At 43.0% G+C, this 19433-nt stretch overlaps 1 protein-coding gene across 2 annotated transcripts in view; it reads left to right on the forward strand.

Annotated features, from left to right (window-relative positions):
* DUSP22 (dual specificity phosphatase 22) overlaps positions 1 to 19433 on the forward strand; it is a gene marked incomplete at its 3' end in the record, with an annotated part of 79365 nt that overhangs the window by 33243 nt on the left and 26689 nt on the right. Inside the window, exons 5-7 of one of the 2 annotated variants that reach the window (XM_082479896.1) lie at positions 2634 to 2708; positions 4193 to 4364; positions 7241 to 7607. In XM_082479896.1, the coding sequence (XP_082336022.1) occupies positions 2634 to 2708; positions 4193 to 4364; positions 7241 to 7426 (433 nt within the window). Of the gene's footprint in view, positions 1 to 2633; positions 2709 to 4192; positions 4408 to 7240; positions 7608 to 19433 lie in introns of those variants that run through there. The other variant, XM_082479895.1, reaches the window with a different exon arrangement.

The raw sequence follows: 19433 nt of genomic DNA on the forward strand, positions 1-19433 counted from the left end.
TTGGATGCTTTCTTTTTCGCCTTTATAATATTCGTAGAAGTCTGACTAGCAATGAATGAGTATGTACATCTGGTATCATAACTCTACCCTTGGCCTAATTTTGGATTATCCAGCTTGCTAAGGCGCAAGTTTAGATAACTTTTACAACATGCTGGTAGGGGCAGTGTACTGGTGGTTCTTCCTGTGGTGTTTTCCCGCTGTGAAGATGATGCAGTTCAGGACCCAGCTTTAAGCTAGGAGATGTAAAAGTCAGATAGCATGTAATAAATTGTCTTGAAGTAACTGTTCAGTCCAACAAATAGGCTGCAAATCAACACATTTGTCAAGTGCTTTCCTGTTACAGATGATAATAAACTGTGTTGTGGTTAATGTAAGACTTGCCATTCTTTGTGTCTGGCCCTTGCTACACAGCTCCTCAATCTTAGTTTTCATGAGAGACCCCGATGCCATAGGGTTGTAGAGGAGTAGTACGTTTCTCCTTTTCTCTGGCTCAGGGTGAGGAGGGGCTACAGTTCTATAGAGCAACACTAATTCTAGATGTGGCTATTTCTCTTCTCGTTTTCATGAATGCATGTAAACACTTACACTTGACAGTGCTTCAGCAGACCGAGTGTCAGCAATAAGGAAGGTTGAATAAAACTGAGTGAATGGACTTCACTGCTAGCTATATTTAGTACCTTGCAAAGGTGTTATGCTCATTTGCAGATATTTTTTAAACCAAAGCATTGAAGTGTTTAACCAAAACTTGTGCTAGACCATTGAAGTGGAGCTGCGTTGTTTTCTAGAGAAAAAGAGAAGATGGGTGTATGAGAAGATTGGGATGTTGTCAATCCAGCCCTAACCAAGTTTCATTTGACTGGATCCATTCAATCTCAGAGAAGGACTCCTTCGTTGTGCAATAGCAACACCTCTTGCACACGTAGCCCAATGCCTCATTTGTCCTCTGGGCTCATTTATGTGAAGCTGCTCGTGCCCCCCAGGCAGACCTGAGCACCATGATTTGTTAAAACTCAGCCAGTGAAAATGTTTTGGAGAGGCAGTCTGAGTAGAAGTGCATTTGTAAGGCTTCCTCCCTCTTCTTTGCTCGTGCCACATACATGATCGGTTTCTTGAGAAACATAAAATCCTGAGTTGACATGCTGCCCGAAAGCTTGCTGCATTGTGCCTTGGGATGTTCCAAATAAGTCACCAAACTCTTCTCCAGCTGTATTCTCCATTTTGTGTCCAGCAATGCAAGAACTGCCTTGGAGAGGGAGTTCTGGGCTTTGGGATTCCTCTTTTTGGGTATTTCAGCTTAGACATAATTGCCTTTGCAAGTTCCACAGGCACTGCCACTCTGTTGCATCACTGTTGTCCTCCTTTGGGTCTGAGTGTTTATAGTATCAGCAGCTGCACTGTTAGGCAGGAAGGAAAGCTTCCTTTTATGTGGGTATTCCTGATTTTTGTGTGGCTGCTGGTGCTGGGCTGAGGTTTTTTTCTTTTACACTTGTGGTATAATATTCACCCTGAGAGGGGAAACATCTTGAATACAGGACGTTGTGTTTCATGGGTGTTGAGCGCAGTGTGCTTTCAGGTTTGTCTTTGCCAATAAGCCTGGTGCTGACTGCCCCTGAAGAAGCTCTCTCCTCTGTCTGCGTTGCACGCATTGCTACTGCTCGTGCGCTTAAATTGCAGGAGTGCTCAAAGGCCACAGTGAACTCCAGCTGTGTTGAACGGAGAGGTGCTGCTTGCACCTGCGATAAATTGCAGGCAGCCCCAAAGGCTGTGCAGTCTGAAAGGCAGAGGCAGGGTGAGCCGGGATGTAAAGAGCGATGCTGCAGACTTGCTGAGATGATGACAGCTGCCCAGTTACTTTCCTTCAGACTTGCCTCGCTTACAAGAAAGAGGCATGTGTAAAGGATAACGAGAGTACAAACCTTAAGGTTTGTAAACTGAGTTTTTATCTTCTCCGCATTTTCTCCTACGCTGCTATAAAAAAGGTAGGCTGTAGGCAGGGGTTAGCTGACGCCCTGAATATGGGCAGCCAGAAGGGGTCCTGCACTCTGAGGGGAGGAGACTGGAAGGACCTGAAGAAGCCAGGGCTTGAACTGAGAATTTTTTCATAGCAGGGACAAAAGGAAAAGACTTCATATTGCAAAGAGAGTCATAACATTTAGTTGTGTCCTAGTACGTGGTTTGAAGGAGGAAGTGAAGTCAAAGTTAAGCTCAAGTTTGGGTAACGAGTAGTGGATGTCTCTTTGAGAGGCAATATGCCTTGAGAACTGTTCGTGTAGCTGTGCTGAGTTTCATCTGATGTCTGAGCATATGTAAGAACATGCAAGGTCAAGTTACTAGTTTAAAGAGGAATAAAACACAAACTGACTTGACAGTCATCAGAATAAAGCATTGGTTAATGTTTATCACGTTGTAGTACCTAAGATACCAGTTTCTTCTTCAGGTAAAGTGGAGAATAACTATGCCAGTGAGTATTATATTTCATTGGCAGACCCTAATTTTTTCCTTGTATGACCTGGATTCAGTTCTAAATTCTAGAAACAGTGTTAAATGAGCTTTCAGGTACATTTCGCTCTTTCTAAGTAGTGATTTTACTAAATAGAGCACTTTCTTTATTTCTCTTCTGCTTCTGTTTTCAGGGCAAGGCATTTCAGAGAGAGCATCAAATTTATCCATGAGTGCCGGCTTACAGGTGAAGGCTGCCTAGTTCACTGGTATGTATATGACTTGCCAAAAAAAAAAAAACTTCCTAAGTGTTTCTCTACCTTGCTTGGATGTTTATAATTTTAATGATAAGTTAATGTTCATTTCCGTTTTACAGCAAAATCTTCTTGGACTGAAATGTCCCCTTTATTTGATGAGCCCCAGAAGATCAAAGCCTCATGCTAGGACTTTTGAGTCACTGGGGTGGGCAGCTGCCTGGAGATAAAAGGACCCCAAGAAATTTTTCTTAATTTTCTCTTCTTATCAAACCTTTTTGTAGGATTGCTTTGACTAGAGATGTATTGACTATAGACATATTGTTTAATTCCCATTATTTTAATCACCGTATTTCTAAAGGTGATTTCCATGATCCTAATAATTTGATTATTTTGTATAACAGCTATTTTGGTGACTTTAGAATTGTTAAAAAAAAATTTCCGCTGAACAGAAATGGATTTTTTTCCCTCTTTTTCTTTGAACTGCTGAAGCATTCAAATGCCGCGTTTGTTAATAGCAAGTCTCTGATTGGAGAGATGCTTCTGGGACTGTAGAGAATAGAAGAGGAAATCCCACCCTGGGTTTTTTCTTGCTCTGTGCTATCGGTTGTAGTCTTTCTGCTGTATGTCCAAGTGACATATCTGAGTCTATATCTGGAATCAGAGTCATCTTGTGATTTGAACACTGGACTTGTACACAGGCCCTGAGCATAAATCCTCAGTTTGCTACTGACTCGCAATAGGGCTGCACACAAGTCATTTGGTCAGTTTCCATGTATGTAAAACAGGAATAATTTGTCTGAATTCTGGTAGAGTTTTAAAAAACATTTAAATTTGTGAAGTATTTCAAAGCATAAAATATTCTCGAAATGCCAAGTGAAAGTCTGGCACAAATGTAACTCAAACACATTCTTTATACTCACGGTAGTAATGGTTGCGAGTTTTTTGTCCAGTGCTGTCAAACCAGTAAGAATGAATGATTCTTATTTTGACCCAGTATTTCATGTGGGGAAACTGGAGCCTTGAGAGTTGAAGTTGCACAGTGCATGGATAGCAGAAAGAGGAAAAGAGCTCAAGCAACCAGACGTACGTACTTTAACTGAACAGTTGAAGTTCATTAAAGCCTTTATTCATGGTGCAGAGGGAATGGTCTTATTTCGCTGCTCTGATCTATACAGGCGAAAGAAAGTGGGTGACATTTCTAGCTTATTAAAACCCAAATCTATCTTAGAATGTGTGCACTGTCCCCTGGTTTTGTGAAGATTTATTTTTTTTCTTTCCAGTCTCATATGAATTCAGAACCCACTTTCTCGATCTTGTCACAGATTTGTTCTAATGCGTTTGAAAAAGCAGCACCACAACCTTTTAACTCAGTGTAATATTTCTTCCTGGTGGCAAGCAACACAGCAGTCTGCTGTGATGTTGGGAAGTGATGCTTTCAACTGTGATAGATGAAGTACAGCACTACTTCCATTAATTGCACCTCCTTTTTCATGCAGCCTTGCAGGTGTCTCCAGGAGTGTCACACTGGTGGTTGCCTACATCATGACCATCACAGACTTTGGTTGGGAAGATGCACTGTCTGTTGTCCGTGCAGCGAGATCCTGTGCCAATCCTAACATGGGCTTCCAGAGGCAGCTACAGGACTTTGAAAAACACGATGTTGATCAGGTAAATGCACTACAGACAAATGAGCTGCGAACCACAACCCCAAGTCTCAGATTAAGGGTTGTTACTTACTATTTTGAGGCCTGGGTGGTTTATCTGACTCCCTGTTTTTCATTTGGGGGAGCGGCTTCTTTGCCAAGCCCACTCCACATGGGAGGTGTGAATAGAACTGAAGGTATCAAGGAATGCTGGATGGGAGAAGAGACAAAGCCCAACATCTAAACACACCTTCTGCCTGGCTGTGCTCTCCATCCAGTGATTGCTTCGTGTGTGCTAAGACACAATACAAGACTGACACCTTTAGAGGGATAAAAACTAAAGACTGAGTTGTTCAGAATGCAGCAGAAAGACCAACCTATAAGTACCAGTTGCATAAAAACAGTGGGTTTACCCCCAACACATTCCTTTGGAATAGTAAATTGGGAAGAAATCATAATCAGAAATCTTTGCTATCCAGGAGTTAAACTAGGTGGTTCTTAGGACTTAAGTGTCGTGTTCTCCCCCCCGCCCCCTTCTGTGGCTGAGACTTAAGTTTTTTCATGTGTAGAACAGTCTCAAATCTGACCCTCTTCTTCTTCTTAGCCTTTGAGGCTTTGTAGGACTAGGAGAATTAAGGGAACAGTAAGACTGCAAAGTGGTTTTCATAAAACAAAAATTAGTTTCTTACCCTTAAAAAAACCCGTCCCACGCAAAAGACCTGCTCCCCGTGGGTGATAGGTGACTTCCACTTATGTTAACAACCTACTCTGGCCATCCCCGCTGTTTTCCATTGCTCAGCATGTTGCTGTTCTCTGGGCTTTTGTGCCTATTGTGCTTATTAAAAAACAATAACAACAACAGAGGCAAAGCAAAATACATGAGGCAAAGGATGTTGTGTTTGGTGGTTGTTTTTTTTTTTTTTTTTTTTCATTCCATCCCTGTCATTCTGCTGTAGAAAGCTCAGAGTTTAGAAATTACCATTTGTTTTGCATGGTGCAGTTTGCAACTGTAAATATTTGCGTTTTTTTAATATTTAACTGAATGTTTCCTGGATCGTTTGGAACTGGTGTAAATGGTAGAGTAACTGATTTTTAAGAGACAAAAGTCAGAGGGGGACTTTCCAGACTTGTCTCCTTCCTCCCTTACAGTCATTTCTACTCTAATTGGTCTGGGCTAACAGCAATGACAATTAAGGCTATATGCAAATAGCCTGATAAAGACAGTAACGTCTCTCTTTTTTCATCCACCATGGACGGCACATTCTGCCTTTTTTCACTGAGGGGGAGGCAGTAGGTTGCAAAAAGAAATATCCACCTGTAGTCACTGGCTGCACTGTAGTTTCCTACTGTCTCTTAACAGCAACCACATCCTTAGCAGGTGTCTGTTTACACACCTGATTTCAGTGGAATAATGCCATCTGCCAAGGGCGTGAACTTTTTCTGATTTCAGCAGCATGGGTGTTTTGCTGTACCGCTACAGGGTGGTATCCTGTGGGGCTTCTGGAATGGGGTCCTTTAGATGTTGCTCTAACAGTAAGGGATCACTAAGATCATAACATGGTTTGCACCCATTCCAAACTTCTACATCGTAGCCTGAGGCTTCAGGTTTGACTCAAGACCTTATGATGTTTTAGGAATGGGAGGAATTGTGGTGAGGTCTTGTGTCCCAATGTCCTAGTAAATGGTCTTATGGATAAAGCTGTCCATGAACCCCAAACAAGACAAAGCTATGAAAGTTAAGGCTTAAAAAGTGATCACAAGAATATTATTCCCACTGGGACAGAACAGCTGGGGTCTGTGTCTGCTTGTTCCTTCTGCAGAGAAGAGCAACGAGATAGTCAGGAATGATTAAGTGGACTCAGATTCTTCAACTGGCAAAGAAATGGCAGAGAAGGATATGATAAAGGTCTATAAAGTTGAGTGGAATAAAGGAAGAGAACAGGTGTGATTTCTGCTCTTCCCTGTAACGTGAGAGGGAGCTATCAATTGGAAGGTCCCAGTCAAGGAAAAGGAGGGTTTTTTTAAGCAATATGTACTTACGGAGCTTGTTGGCATCCAGATATTTCACGGTAAAAATTTGTGGATTCAAAAAGTGATCTCATGGCAGAAAAATTAATTTGTCTCTGTCAAACACAAAGATACTGCCTCAGCTTCCAGAAGTGCCTGAGCATAAAATTGCTGGAAGCTGAGGGAATGAGCAGGGGAATTGCCTTGCCATTGCTGGATTCTTTCTTCAGCATTTGCATCTGGCTACTCTCATACCAGGATACAGAGCTGGATTGACCTTCAGCTGGACCTGGTACATCTGTTACCATGTACCATATTTAGTGATTTGTATCAGTAACATATAGGATCCTATTCTATAGCTTTTAAAGCTCTTGGTCTTTTTCTTCCTAGAAGATACCTTTCCTGATTATGTACAGTACATTTCTTACTACTGGTGTTTGTGGGCTCAGGATGAAAAAACCCTTATGACTGGTTCACTTTCTGATCTTCAGCCTTCTTATGGCCTGTTGTGACTTGGGCAAGTTGGCTGATCGTATTAGCTTCCGTGCTTATTCATCTCATTGTATACGTAACAGGAGGAGGGTGCTTTTAAGTCCAGGACATCCTTGCCTGGTGGGTGTTCCTTACTCCGTATTACTCCAGTCAGCCAAGCTGTTATGCGAGTGTGTCATTTTAGGGGATATAAGGGATCTCTCTGGCTTCAAACGTGTGTTCCTGTGCCTATGTATTCTGCGCTGCTGTTGAAGGTCCTGCTTTTCTTTGGAGCGCTTTTCTTTAAACTACTTGTGTTCTTCAAGGCTCTTGAAATTCTGTAGGATGGGAGGGAGTATTACTTCTGCATCAGTCTCATGTTATCATTTTATCATATTGTATATGTATGTTCAATTTCTGCAGTTCAGGCAGTGGCTGAAAGAAGAATACGGGGAAAACTCTTCTCAGGATCTGCAAGAAGCCAAAAATCTTCTGAGCAAATATAAAGAGCAGGCAGAGTTGCAGCAGAATACTGGAGGAAGACAGTGGAATAACAACTTCTCATCTGTGCCGTCTCTCTCATACAGCAACTACACAACAGAGACCTAATCGTAGGAGGCTGATTTTTCTTCTTTCTACCTTTGAAAAACATCTTGCCATAATTTCCATCCCATCTTCAAGACGCAGCAGTAATCATGCAAACAGATGATTTGTAGAAAGCTTCTTGATGAAAATATTACATTGTGTGTGTGTGTGTGTGTGTGTGTATGAGTGTGTTTCACACAGTTTTATAATTTGGGCAGGATCAAGCTCTCTGGACATGATCCAGTTCCTGTGGCTGAGCCAGTTTGTCAGCCAGCCACAGCTCTTATCCCCTTATACCCACATTGCCTGGCATTTGCTGTGAGGTTAGCTCAACTCCTTTCATTGTAGGCTAGCAAAGGGCTCCGAGAGATGAAGCCTGGTGATTCAAGCTGTGGCAGTTTGACATCTCTGCACTATTAATGTGGCAAAAATGTTATTGCACCTGAAGAAGGGAACTCAAACGTGTGTCTCTGCTGCTCCTGTTCGCAGTCCAGTGGCAAGTAATACTGTGAGGGTGGGCTTGAACTTGAATGCTAGGCTGCAAACTGGAGCAGGCGAGATGCGGGTACGCGTACCTTTCTACCAACAGTAGCATCTAGGAGAGAAGTGGGACAGACGGCTCTGAGTAATAACATCTTCAACTGCCACAGTTGTACTTGCTTCAGTGCACGTGAGACAGAGCTGTTGGTAGAACTGCCGCAGACCAAGAGCACCGAGACTGTTACCACAGCTCAGCTGATGTGCAGTGATTTAAGCTGTGGTCCCTTGATTGTGCATCTGGTCTCCCGACATAAGCTTCTCTGGAGAATAGTTTAATCAGGTCTCCAGTGTCACTGAACTTCATTCCCTGTGGAACACGTGCCTCTTCAACACACGCCCCTGCGCACATGATAACGTGTCTCCAAAGAGTGGGCTCGGTGTGAGTGCGAGCACCTGTTTCTTCGTGCTGTGGTTTGCTCTTTGACTTCAGCTACCTCAAAAATGCTGTTCTTGTCATTGTGGTTGTAAATGCAACCTTGAAAATTGCCTTGTGTAATCTGAATCTGACACTGAGTGAAGTAAGTGGGGGTATGTGTGCGCAAGAGTGTGTGCGCATGTATATTTCACAAATGTCTCTATTTGAGAATTTTATTGTTTTCTTTTAAAATTGCCCATGTTTCTCACTGGTTCAAAAATTGAGTTGTTTGAATTCAACTTTCTGCCATTTTAAAACCACTATATATTTTGCCACGATCGGATTTGTAGGAATGCATTTGTAAAATATATTTTAAACTAGGTTAAAACTAGGGGCCATACTCTGCTCTTGGTAACAATGTGTGTTTCTGGAATGGAGCCATTGCCTCACTCGTGCATTCTAAGAGTGCACCTTCAAATATGTCACCAGGGATGCTGGGCAGTGTATTGATTTCTGATCAGGTAATGGGGGGTGGCACTGATGCCAAGATCATGGTTTCTTATCTTTGACTCGGAGGATGTAAAGGCTGATTTTTCTTGAAGATTCCAGAAAATACAAAATACCTCCCAAACAGCCAGAATGTTTTAAAAAGAGAAACAAAACCCCCCCCATCATTTGTTTAAATGTGGCGTGTATATCGTGCTAAAAGCTGAGCACTGAGTGAGAAGCAGTCAGCATACGAAATAGACTGTTGTCGCTTTCAATTTCCTTGGCACTCTGGCCTCCCATCCCTTCATAAAATTCCTCCCGAAGTGATTTCCTGCTTGTTTGGGGTGGCAGTGAATTCTCTGGAGGGGAGCAAGGCTTCTGAGGTCAAGTAAGCTCTGGCTGTTAAATATCTCTTGTTAAGTATCTTCAAAAAATATATGTTATGGCTTGTGAAATATAGATCTTGCATATCAGTAATTGCCAAAAAGGAAAAAAGGGAACGGGGTGGAACTGGCCTGACCATTTCATCCGAGCCAAGGCCTGCATCAGGGTTCTTATCGGACTAAGGGCTTTAAGTGTACTGAACACAGTGAGAGCAGCATAATCGTGTCTGTGCTGCAGTAAGGAATGCTGTTGGATTTGGGAAAGGTGCTGGAATTGACTTTGTTTTCAAGTTTGTAGCTAAATGAACCACTGCCTATTTGGGATATCCAGCAAGTGCTCTGTGTTTGCCTGGTAACAGAAGTATTTCACTCAAAGATTTTGATCTGAAAAAAATTGAGTGTTTAGCAATTCCAGCACAGCAGTGCCTGCACTGATACTCCTCTGTGCTCTGAGGGCAGATGCGGCGATTGGAAAACGCTTTCCTCTGTAACAGGGTCCAACACATGTTCAGGACTCTGGTCCGTTTGTTCAGCGCTCTACTCCTGATAGGATATGTGGTGCAACTTCAGCTCGTCCGCAGAGGGCAGCTTTGTCAGAAGCATTCTGCCTGTGCTCTTGCAAGTCTCCAGTCAGTCCATGCTGTAGCCAACTGCCAGCGCTATGTACCCCATAACACTTTTGGCACTCTTGTCCTTGCGGTAGTGACCCTGTGAGTGCTGGTAAGTTGACTATTTTTTTTTCTGTTCTGACAAATGCAAGGCAGAATGGGAGACATCTGTTGATGATCATGTGTCCAAGATTATTTTGTGCTGGGTATTTTTTGGTTGCCCCCAAAGAGTCAGTCCCACAAATAGCTTTTTTTTTTTTTTTTTTTTTTTGAACTGAATTTGGCTTTAGGGCCATATAGCCGCATCAATGTGCATTATGCTGCAGCTGAAAAGCAGATACAGGGTAAAGTGGGAAGACGGAGAGAGTGCCATATTGTCAGCAAGTGGAAATGCTTCTCTTAAAAAGACAGAAGAGGTATTTTCTGTAGTCTCTTGCTTCTACATCTTGTTCAGTGGTCTGTATGTACTGCATAGTGCATTTAAGAGCAGTAAAAGAGCAACAGCAGTCTAAGAAAACTTGATTCTGGTGTGTCCATGTTGGGAGCAAGAACGATAGTTTACTGCTTATTGCTATAAGGTGCAGAAGAGAGAGTAGCTACGGGTCTCACCTTCGGCCTTTTAGAAAGTGAGAGGCGCTAACACAGACTGAGAACGTGACATGATTTGTCTTCCAGCCTTTCAGTGGCAGTCTGTAGACTTTCCAGCTATCTGGAACATGACTAGACCCCAGTCCACCTCTTAGTAGTTGGCCTTTATAGTGTAGAGGATGCGTTCAGTTATTTTGTTTCTCTGCTTCGAAACATTGTCCTCATTTTGATGTTCACTGGAAAATATATGAAGTTTATAATACCTTTATGGATATCCAGATTTGAAATGTATAATTGTTTTTTGGGGGCTAAACTTGATATCCATGTGTGATTATAAACAAATGTTTAGTGTTATACAATGTAGGTAATGGGTAAATGCATTAGTATTTATTACCCCAATTTTTAACCTGGAAAGAGTTGCTTCCTTACATTTTGTGGTTGAGTGGGACGATATGGCAAATCATATCTCTGTTTTTTAAAGAGGACAGTAATAACGTTGGTTGCTATAATGGCCACTGCCTATAAAGAAGTCAGTGAAAAATTATAGTAATTACTTCAGCTAGTTTCAAAACTCTAAACCTGGTAAGCTTCTTGATTCTCTGTCTTCCTCTTCCTGGGCATCTTAGCGAAGCCTTGATTGCTTTTTCCAAATGTTTGTATTTAATACGTTCTACGATTTTTTTATAAATAAAAGTAAATGTTAACACCTGATCTGCTTGTGTATTTCTTGAAAAAAAAATAGTCTGTGGAAGGTTTCTACTCACTGTTTGCATTGCTGTAGGTACAGTAAGCATAAGACAAACTCATTTTGGTATTTAGATTTCCTTTTTTCTCCTGCACACAGACTTCTTGAGATTTCTTCTCTCTTCACCAAGTTCTACCAGGTGAGTACAAGAATCTGCAGCACAAGCATCTCTAGTAGTCCCACAAGAGGATTTTACACGTTGCTCTCTTACTTACTGTTGCTGGCCCATCATTGCGACAGGGTGTGTAGCGAATCCAAATTTTTTATTCTTCTGAAATGCACTTTCCATAGCACACTGGTTTAGGGCTTACTTAGCTGTAAAACTTAGCTGGTTTACGGACTGCCAAGACTCAAGGCTCTCAGTAGTAGTTTGTCAGAGGAAGCTGATGTAAGTGGCAGATGATGACTCCTGGGGAGGAAAAAAAAGAAAACCAAAAAACTTACAGGGTAAGGGGGGGAAAAAGCCCCTTTTAAATTCCCACAGATAACACACTGAATTTCTGGTTTGACACTATCTCTGCTAAGAGTGTAATTCTGGCATTTGAACAATTGAAAAAATAAAAATAAAAAAAAACCCCAAACCAAAATCCAGACTACCACTGAAAGTATAATCAGTCATGCCGAAGTAGCTGGATCTCATGGCCACTTTGGTTGTTGCTGAAGGCTGAACTTTGTTCTTGCAGTGGGACTCTCATCATGAAGGCAAAATTAGATGCTCAGGCACAGTGGGTTCTGGGTCTTGTCTTTTTGCCCTCTCCTCTGCCCTCCCAGCTCTTGTTAGTTTATAGACTGCTGGGAATGTGTGGAAGTTTCCTAAGGGATCTCAGGGTTTCAACTAACTAATAATGTTCTTCACTAGAATAAAGTTAATGGGTCTGTGGACAGCTTTGAATGTGCTCGATGCACCTTGTTCATGATATATTTCAGTCTATCTTTTTCAGTGTAAATCGGATGGCTCTGATTTAATCAATGTGTGTTTCAATCCCTTTCCTATTTTTCTAGAAAAAGACTTTAAATTCAGCGCAGCCTGCTGTGTGAGGCTTGAATTAGTCATGTAATTACCTGCTTTCTCCTATCTGTTATCAGTAGCAGTGTCTTAGATAATGTGCTATCGCATTGATGAGGCGGAAAACATTTAAAATAGAATCCCTTGTGAATTAGGAAAAGCTCAAGTTTTCGAGGAGGTTTCCCCCTACTCCCAGCAGAAAACAGCAGTTTCTAAATGAAAAATGCACTGCTGCTTTGTCTTCCTTTTGACCACTTGGCACCTCTCAAGGGCAATTTTTATCCAAATCACATGTAAAAATTGTGCTGTAACCGTGGTGCCATGACACTGTTCCCAGCTGTATATGTCATTTCATTCAATGTTACATGTAACTGTCATGAGTTCTAGAAAATGGCAGTTCTGATTTGATTCATGCGGTCCTGTCCCACCATGCAATGAACTAGAGGGCAAACCCGCATGTCCTCATGTGAGCTGTGCTCACAGCCTGATAAAGAGTTTGGGCTTTGCCAGCAAATTATGAGTAGTTCTTCCACCTCCTTAAGAAGATTGTACTGGTGGCGGGAAAATGATGGTCTCTAGAAAACATTAGATAGCATGAGGAAGACGATCTTGCAGTGTACAGGGTTTCTGTAGAAACCCCTGGAGACACAAAGCATGTGGCAGGAACAGCTATTTTCACACTTTGATCTCAGCAGAGCTTTAAATGTGGCTCTCGTTTTCCATGTGCCCCAGCTCCTGTGCGTTTAACTATTTCATTGCTACATTTAGCTGCTGTCCAGTATTATTCTTCTGCCTTCACCCAGGGAACAAATTCTTCTTTATACATGTTTGACTGTGTGCTTTGCTCTAGTGAATTATGCAAACTGCAGTTTACCAAAAGTGAGTAGCTTGTGAGTAGCAAGATGACTTCCTGTAATTTCCATGTAGGCTCTAGTGTAATTATTGGGAGTAGGCATCTAATGAGGTGTGAGCAGAAGGTGCCTTTTTGCCATTGAACTACTGCATAGCTCAGTCCTTGTAGGAGGCTCAATTCTGCTTGTGTGAGCCGAACGCGCTGATTAAAATTCATTTGCAAGCAGTCGCAAAAAATGGGATTTTCAGCCAGACCTGCACCTAGTTTCCATTTTAGTTGAGACCATTATGAATGTGCAGGTTTGTACCCTTAATTATTCATTGAACTATGAACAGAGAGAGATCAGAACCAAGACATCCAAGCTGCTTGAAGTGCAGAGTGGTTTGAAGTTGTTTCCTCGCTTGGTCATCTATTCACACAGGCATTAGCAAAGCACGGCTTTAGTTCTGGGCAGATGTGTTTACAAATGGACCCTTTGAAAGTCTGAGTTCTGACTCCCCTTTCTTCCCTCCTTTCTCTGAAAGTTTTTATTTAGTTTGTCAGATTTTTATTACAGGGATTTTTATTACAATTTCTCAGATCTCTTCCCTTCCTCCCCTCCTTTTCCCTTTTTTTTTTTTTCCTTTTTTTTTTTTTCCCCCGTGTTTGTTTTTTTTTTTTTTTTTAAATAACTGGTATTTTATCCCAGAGCTCTTGAGTCAGGATAAATAAGTGCCAATATGTGGCTTGCAAACAATTTATTTCCTGTAAATGTGTATTAATAAAACCAGCTTATATTGTAAGGTTGCTGATTTAATTGATTGTGTTAAGAAATACAATTCTGCTGTTTGTGCATCTGTCCTGTTCTGGTGGTGGTGGTTGTTTGCCAAACCTGCCATGACTTCTGTGGATATTATCATCTTCAGTGGCAGTCTGGCTCCTGTACAGCGCTGGGTGTTTTGAAAAAGTAACACTGATCCATGACAGCATTGAACCTGACATTTGAAAAACTAAAAAGGCGATATTTAACTTTTATTTGTATGCCAAAAAGCAATGTTCACTGGTGGACCAGCGTCCTATGCAGGTTACTGATTGCAAACAGTGTTTTGCTTGATTATCTCTATTCCTCATTTTTTGAGGCAAGGTGGGACTTTGTTGAAAGCTTGTAAGTAGGGGAAAACACTGCCCTGTGTTTAGAGAAAATACGTGTTAAAGATGTCAGAGTTATGGCTGTGGTTTTGGCTGCTCACTGCATATTTTCCCAAGGATTGCATTTTGGACGTCTTTGCAAGTCTACAGCATGTAACTTTGCCAGCAGAACTACTTAGGTAATTCCTGAACCTCTCAAAAGAAGAAAAAGAAAACAAACAAACAAACAAAAACCCCAACCTGAGTGCTATGCAAGCTTTGGCCAAATCCTCAGGTTTTAGCAATTGAATTCCTCTGTTCTTTGGTAGCTTATTTACTTGATAATGTGGTTTGCAGTGAGGTTCTTATCAGACCTGATGAAGCTCTCCATTCCTCTGGAAGGTAGGGTATGTCATGCAACAGCGTGTGTCCTCTGAGTAAAGCTTTCTTTTTGCAGAGCTCTGCAGCCTGGGCCAGTTGCAAGGTGTGGAAGGTGCCTCTGTTGCACGCAAGTGAACTGGAGGAGGCTTTTACTGGCTAGTGCTATCGTTTAGCCCAGGCGGGAAAAAATTACTCTTCTGCTTGAGAATACTGAAAACCATTTGCATTTCTGCAAACCTTGGTGGCTGTGCAAGTCTACCTCTATAGTGTTTCTCAGCTGGGTAAGGCTGCATGACTCTAAAGCTAACCGTCAGTAATAAGTTTGGGGGAGGAATGGGAAAAGGTTTGTCACGATCCTAAACTCACCAGGTTATATTGTAGTAATGTACTAATTCACTGCAAGGGTGCTGCGGACTTTGCTGTCGCTGGACGGATCTTAAATACTCCTCCTCTTCCTTAACCATATTTTCTTCTCAAGGGACGGAGGTGGGGATTCTCACTTGTTTAGAGTTGACCTTCATTTCCCCGGGGTGGTCACTTTACATCAAGTTGATTGCACTGGGCGAAATGTTTGTCTTGTGAGATCTCACACATTTCTAGCTGGGTTTTTCTCCCTTAGAATCCCTGATGTGAACATGGATTTCCAAAATGGTGTAGAAAGGTTTACAAGAGCACCTGTGATGCAGTAAGACAGGCTAGGAAGTTCAATAGTCCTTTTCAACGCAAAAGTCTTGTGGTTTTGGCTTATCAAGAAGGCATGTTAGGTCAGCCATCTTTGTCCGATCCATAAGATGCTGGACTGAGAAGCCTTTGGGATTCTCTTCCCAAATCTCCTACAACTTGTTCTGTGACTAGGCAGGTTGCTTCAGTTCTGGTTTGCTTCATTTTTCCCAATAAAACGGAGGAGAAGTGTTATGACTTTCCCTGGTACATCTCTGCAAAGCCCCCAGTGAAAAGCACTGCATCAGCATTGGTTGTGTGTTGTTAAATGAGGTATCTGCCCTCCATCTAAGGGGTGTCAAAACACCTTTGTCACAGAGAGATTCTGAAGCGGAGCAAGAAGCTGTGGTGGCTTCTTGCTTATTCTCAACACCTCAGTCCCACCTGCAATAGAAAGTGCTGTGCTGCACAGGATGGTGGTTGGGTGTTGATGGGAATAGGGAAAAATCAAGGTCTGATGCTGCAGGTACCGGTTGCTGTATTTCAATGTGAATTACATAACATGCAGATGTCATCATTTCTGTAGGGAAAAAGATTGGAGTGAAGCGGAGGAGGTTCAGAGCAATTCTGGTTGTGACTGCCCTAGGCAAAATTCATCCCACAGGTGCATCTGCTGAACATATAACCTCAGGTAAAAACTAAATGGTAGCAATATGTAATGTGCCTGTGATGTCAAGAATGATGGGGGGGGGCAAGTGGAGGAGGAGGAGGAATAGCGTATGGAAAAAATTAAAGCTTTGGCATACCTAAAGGTAATGTGGTAAGGGCTGGTGATACATGTGCTGAGATAGGTTCTGTGCACTCCAGGAAAATGTCTGCAGGAAAAAAAAAACAAAACAAAACAAACCCAAAACAACAAAACAAAACCCAAACAAGTAAAGGGACTCTCCACTGTTTCCTATACTTTGGATATATGGTTACGAAGACAGAAAAAAGTGATGTCCTGATTTTTCCCTAGGCTTGTTCTGGAAAGAAAGTGCATATGGAGAATACATCTAATAAAAGTTGTCCTGGCAGATGAGAACCGGAGGAAGAACAAAATTAGTGCCTCCTTGGCCAAGCTGCTGCTGCTGCTACTTTTGGACTGTTTCATGGAAGACATGAATTTGATTCATTTCCAAAGACAGCTTGGAAACTCCAGGCAGCAGAGGAAGGGACTCCCCCTTGACTTTGCTTTTTTTCTCTGAATGCTTTGCGCTTGTGTGAAATGCAGTCAGCGCCGCTTCTCAGGTCATTTCTGGGGGAAGGTCAGTGTGTGGGGACTGACCCTCCATTCCTCAGTTTGAGTGATTTGGGAGCCTCGGTGCCTTGAAACACATTGAACCTCAAGCAGGGTTGCGGAACTTGCAGTGCCTGCTGTGGGCACCTCAGTTCAGAAGGAAAATTCCCTTTAATTTCCAACCAGAGTAGATGCAAACTGTGTTGGAGAAACCTCTGTCTTTCTACCGATGGCCAAGTTCTCCTTGATCCCTCCATGGTTGCCTCCAGCGCTAAGCTGGGTGATTAGGACTGTTTTAGTCTCTCCAGACCTCCTTCCCTCCCTTCGAGACTGACTAAAGATGGTTGCTGAACTCTGCGCTGTTCATTCGTTTGACAAAGTCAAACAGTTTTATCCACTTTTAATTTAAAGCATGTGTATTAGAGCAGTTAGAAGCTAATAGATGATTTACCTAGCTGAAAATGAGCCACGTGAAGGCCGGGCTGCGGAAATAGCCGAGGTAAGGGTAGGGAGAGCATGGTTTGGTGAGTGCTCTGAGGGTAATTTGCCAGCTCTGATGGGAAACAATAATGGGGAGGAAGAGACGGTAATCAGTGAATCAATCCGCACGGCTCATTTAAAAATACCTCCTTTTTTGTGGCTTTGGTTACAAGAATGCTTTGTGGGCCACAGAAGAAAGGCATTAGTTGTTTTAAACAAGCCATATTCTAATTTCATGTTTCACGAAGTCCCGTGAACCTCTGAGCAAGAGAATTTCCACCCGTGTGCGTGTCGGGGGGGGGCGGGAGGGGGAGAGGGAGGGCAAATGGGCAGTGGATATTTTAAGCAAGCGGTTGCAGTTAAAGTAAGCAGGAGCTTCTGCAAGTAGCGCTAGATTGCGGTTAAGGAGTACATTTGTTTGAGACGGGACAGGATGAGACACTAGAAACCCCATTTTAATAGAAGCTCCCAAGATGGTGCCGGAAGGGAATATTTGGCCATGAAGTTGCACGTAACGACCATCTTCTCCTGGGAAACGCTAACACATAAGGTGGTGTCTCCATCACCGAGAGTAAAACCTGTGCAGCGACGAGGATTGTCTGCCTGTGCAACCCAGCTGGCTCTGCGCGTGGACGCACGGCTTGCCCTGGCTTCCCAGAGGGCTCGTGAGCTCAGGCGCAGCCGGGCCCGAACGCGGAGAGCCCGGGCCAGGGCTGAGGTAATGGCCCTGCCCGGCTCAGGCTGGGCTGAGCACAGACCTGTGGTGCGGTTCACTGGTGAACTGGATAAGCCGTACCCCAGGCAACTGGGAGCTGGTTGTGCATTGGTAATATTGAACGTGTTCCGTTTGGGAGAGGATTAGCCTGAAGAACTGGAGGCAAAGCTTTAAACATGGAGTGCGGTCCTAAGATAAGCCTTTAATGCACATTTTCAGAAGTCGACGATGCTTTGGGCGGTTTTGTTTTTTAGCCACCCTTCCGAAGGGGGTGATCAGTATTCTTGGTCTGTCACATGTTGTTGCAGCTTTAAGAAACAGGAGCTTCACATTTCAGGAATGTTTTTTGTTGTCCCCTGCAGATGCAAAGTCATTCCTGGAGGGAAGCGGTAGCAGCCAGAAAAAAGGAAGACCTCTGTGGTGATATACCTTCCCTTCCACCTGTCAGTAATAGTTGGCTGTGGGAAGATTTTATGAAAATTACTTTCTAGAGAAAGGTAATCTATTTAAACGAGGCTACTGGTGGTGTATAGCCTAATCTTAAGGTTTAAAAAAAACTTCCAGTAAGGTGGTGTGTTTAAAATCCTCCTGACGCCTGATGGGTTGAACAATAAGCACGACAGTCGTTTGACTTATGCAGATGTCCGCTGTGATCACCTTTCAAAGTAACACATAAAACGTAATGGAAGAGAAAAGCTCGCAGTCATTGTATGACTTTGGGTTGTCATCACATTTCTCTTCCTGCAGTCTTCCAGAGCTTTGTACCAACGATGCTCAGTTGCTATCACTGTTGGTGTGTTGGACAGTCATGGTGCACGCTTGTTCACACCCTGAAGGTGAACAGTCATAACAGAGAACCTGATCTTGATGGGGTTTGTAGTGGCTGGCTCAGGGACGGTAAGAGAAAAGCATAATGACGTTTTTAGAGGAAAACCAGCAAGGCTTTGATTTTGGTCTGTTGGTTTCCTGCTGCTTTATCACAAGGGGAAAGCTCTGCAAGCAAATAGCGGCACCTGTGGGAGTTGGAAGGAAAATTTGGAGGAACTTTCAGGAACTGCATACGTGTCCTGAGAAAGATACAGAGAGGTGGAGTTAAGTTTTTGTTCGGGATTTTCTGAGAGGGCAGAAAAGACGGCTAATATTGTGCATAAACAGAAAGATGAAAGCAAATGGACTCTTCAAGAATTACGTTGGCTATTGTATCACAATGCACCAAAAAACCCCGAATAATGACAACGCAATGACTAACCAAACTGGTGGGTTTAGTCCAGAGTGCACAGACAAACTGTCTGCTGGTGAACTGTACTTGGCAGTGCAATGGTCACAGCACCGTTGTAACACTTCCAGTCAGGAGTGGGAATGTGAGGAGAGAGCATGAATGCACTGGTTGAGAAGATTTAGGACTTGCAGACTTAGACTACCTGAACCCACGCTGATGTCTGATGTTCTCCTGAGCAGTGGGAAGCTAGCCCCAGCTTTCCACTCTTCGTACTGATATTTTGCACCTTAAAGTCACGCCTACGCGGAGGGGTGAAAGGAAGCCAAAAACACAGCTGGAAGATGATGGTGCAGGTGGACAACCTCTGCTCCCTTCAGCTCTGAGCAGCTTGATTAAAGTGTGCACGAAGTTGAATAATTTTTCTGAGTTCTGCAGGTATAACATAGTTCCTTTTCTTGTGCTGTTTCACGGCACCAAGAATTATCTTCATCCCGAGGCATTGGAGGCAGCTACACTTGTTGTCAGTCCTGTGCGCTGTAGCTGTTTTGTGCGTCCAGAAACTGAAGACAGGGGTGACTGTGCTTCTTCTGTGCTGCTCTGTATCACTTCTCCATGCTGGAACA

The sequence above is a fragment of the Vanellus vanellus genome (genome assembly GCF_965231255.1).
Source record: "Vanellus vanellus genome assembly, chromosome: 2".
NCBI classification, from domain to species: domain Eukaryota; kingdom Metazoa; phylum Chordata; class Aves; order Charadriiformes; family Charadriidae; genus Vanellus; species Vanellus vanellus.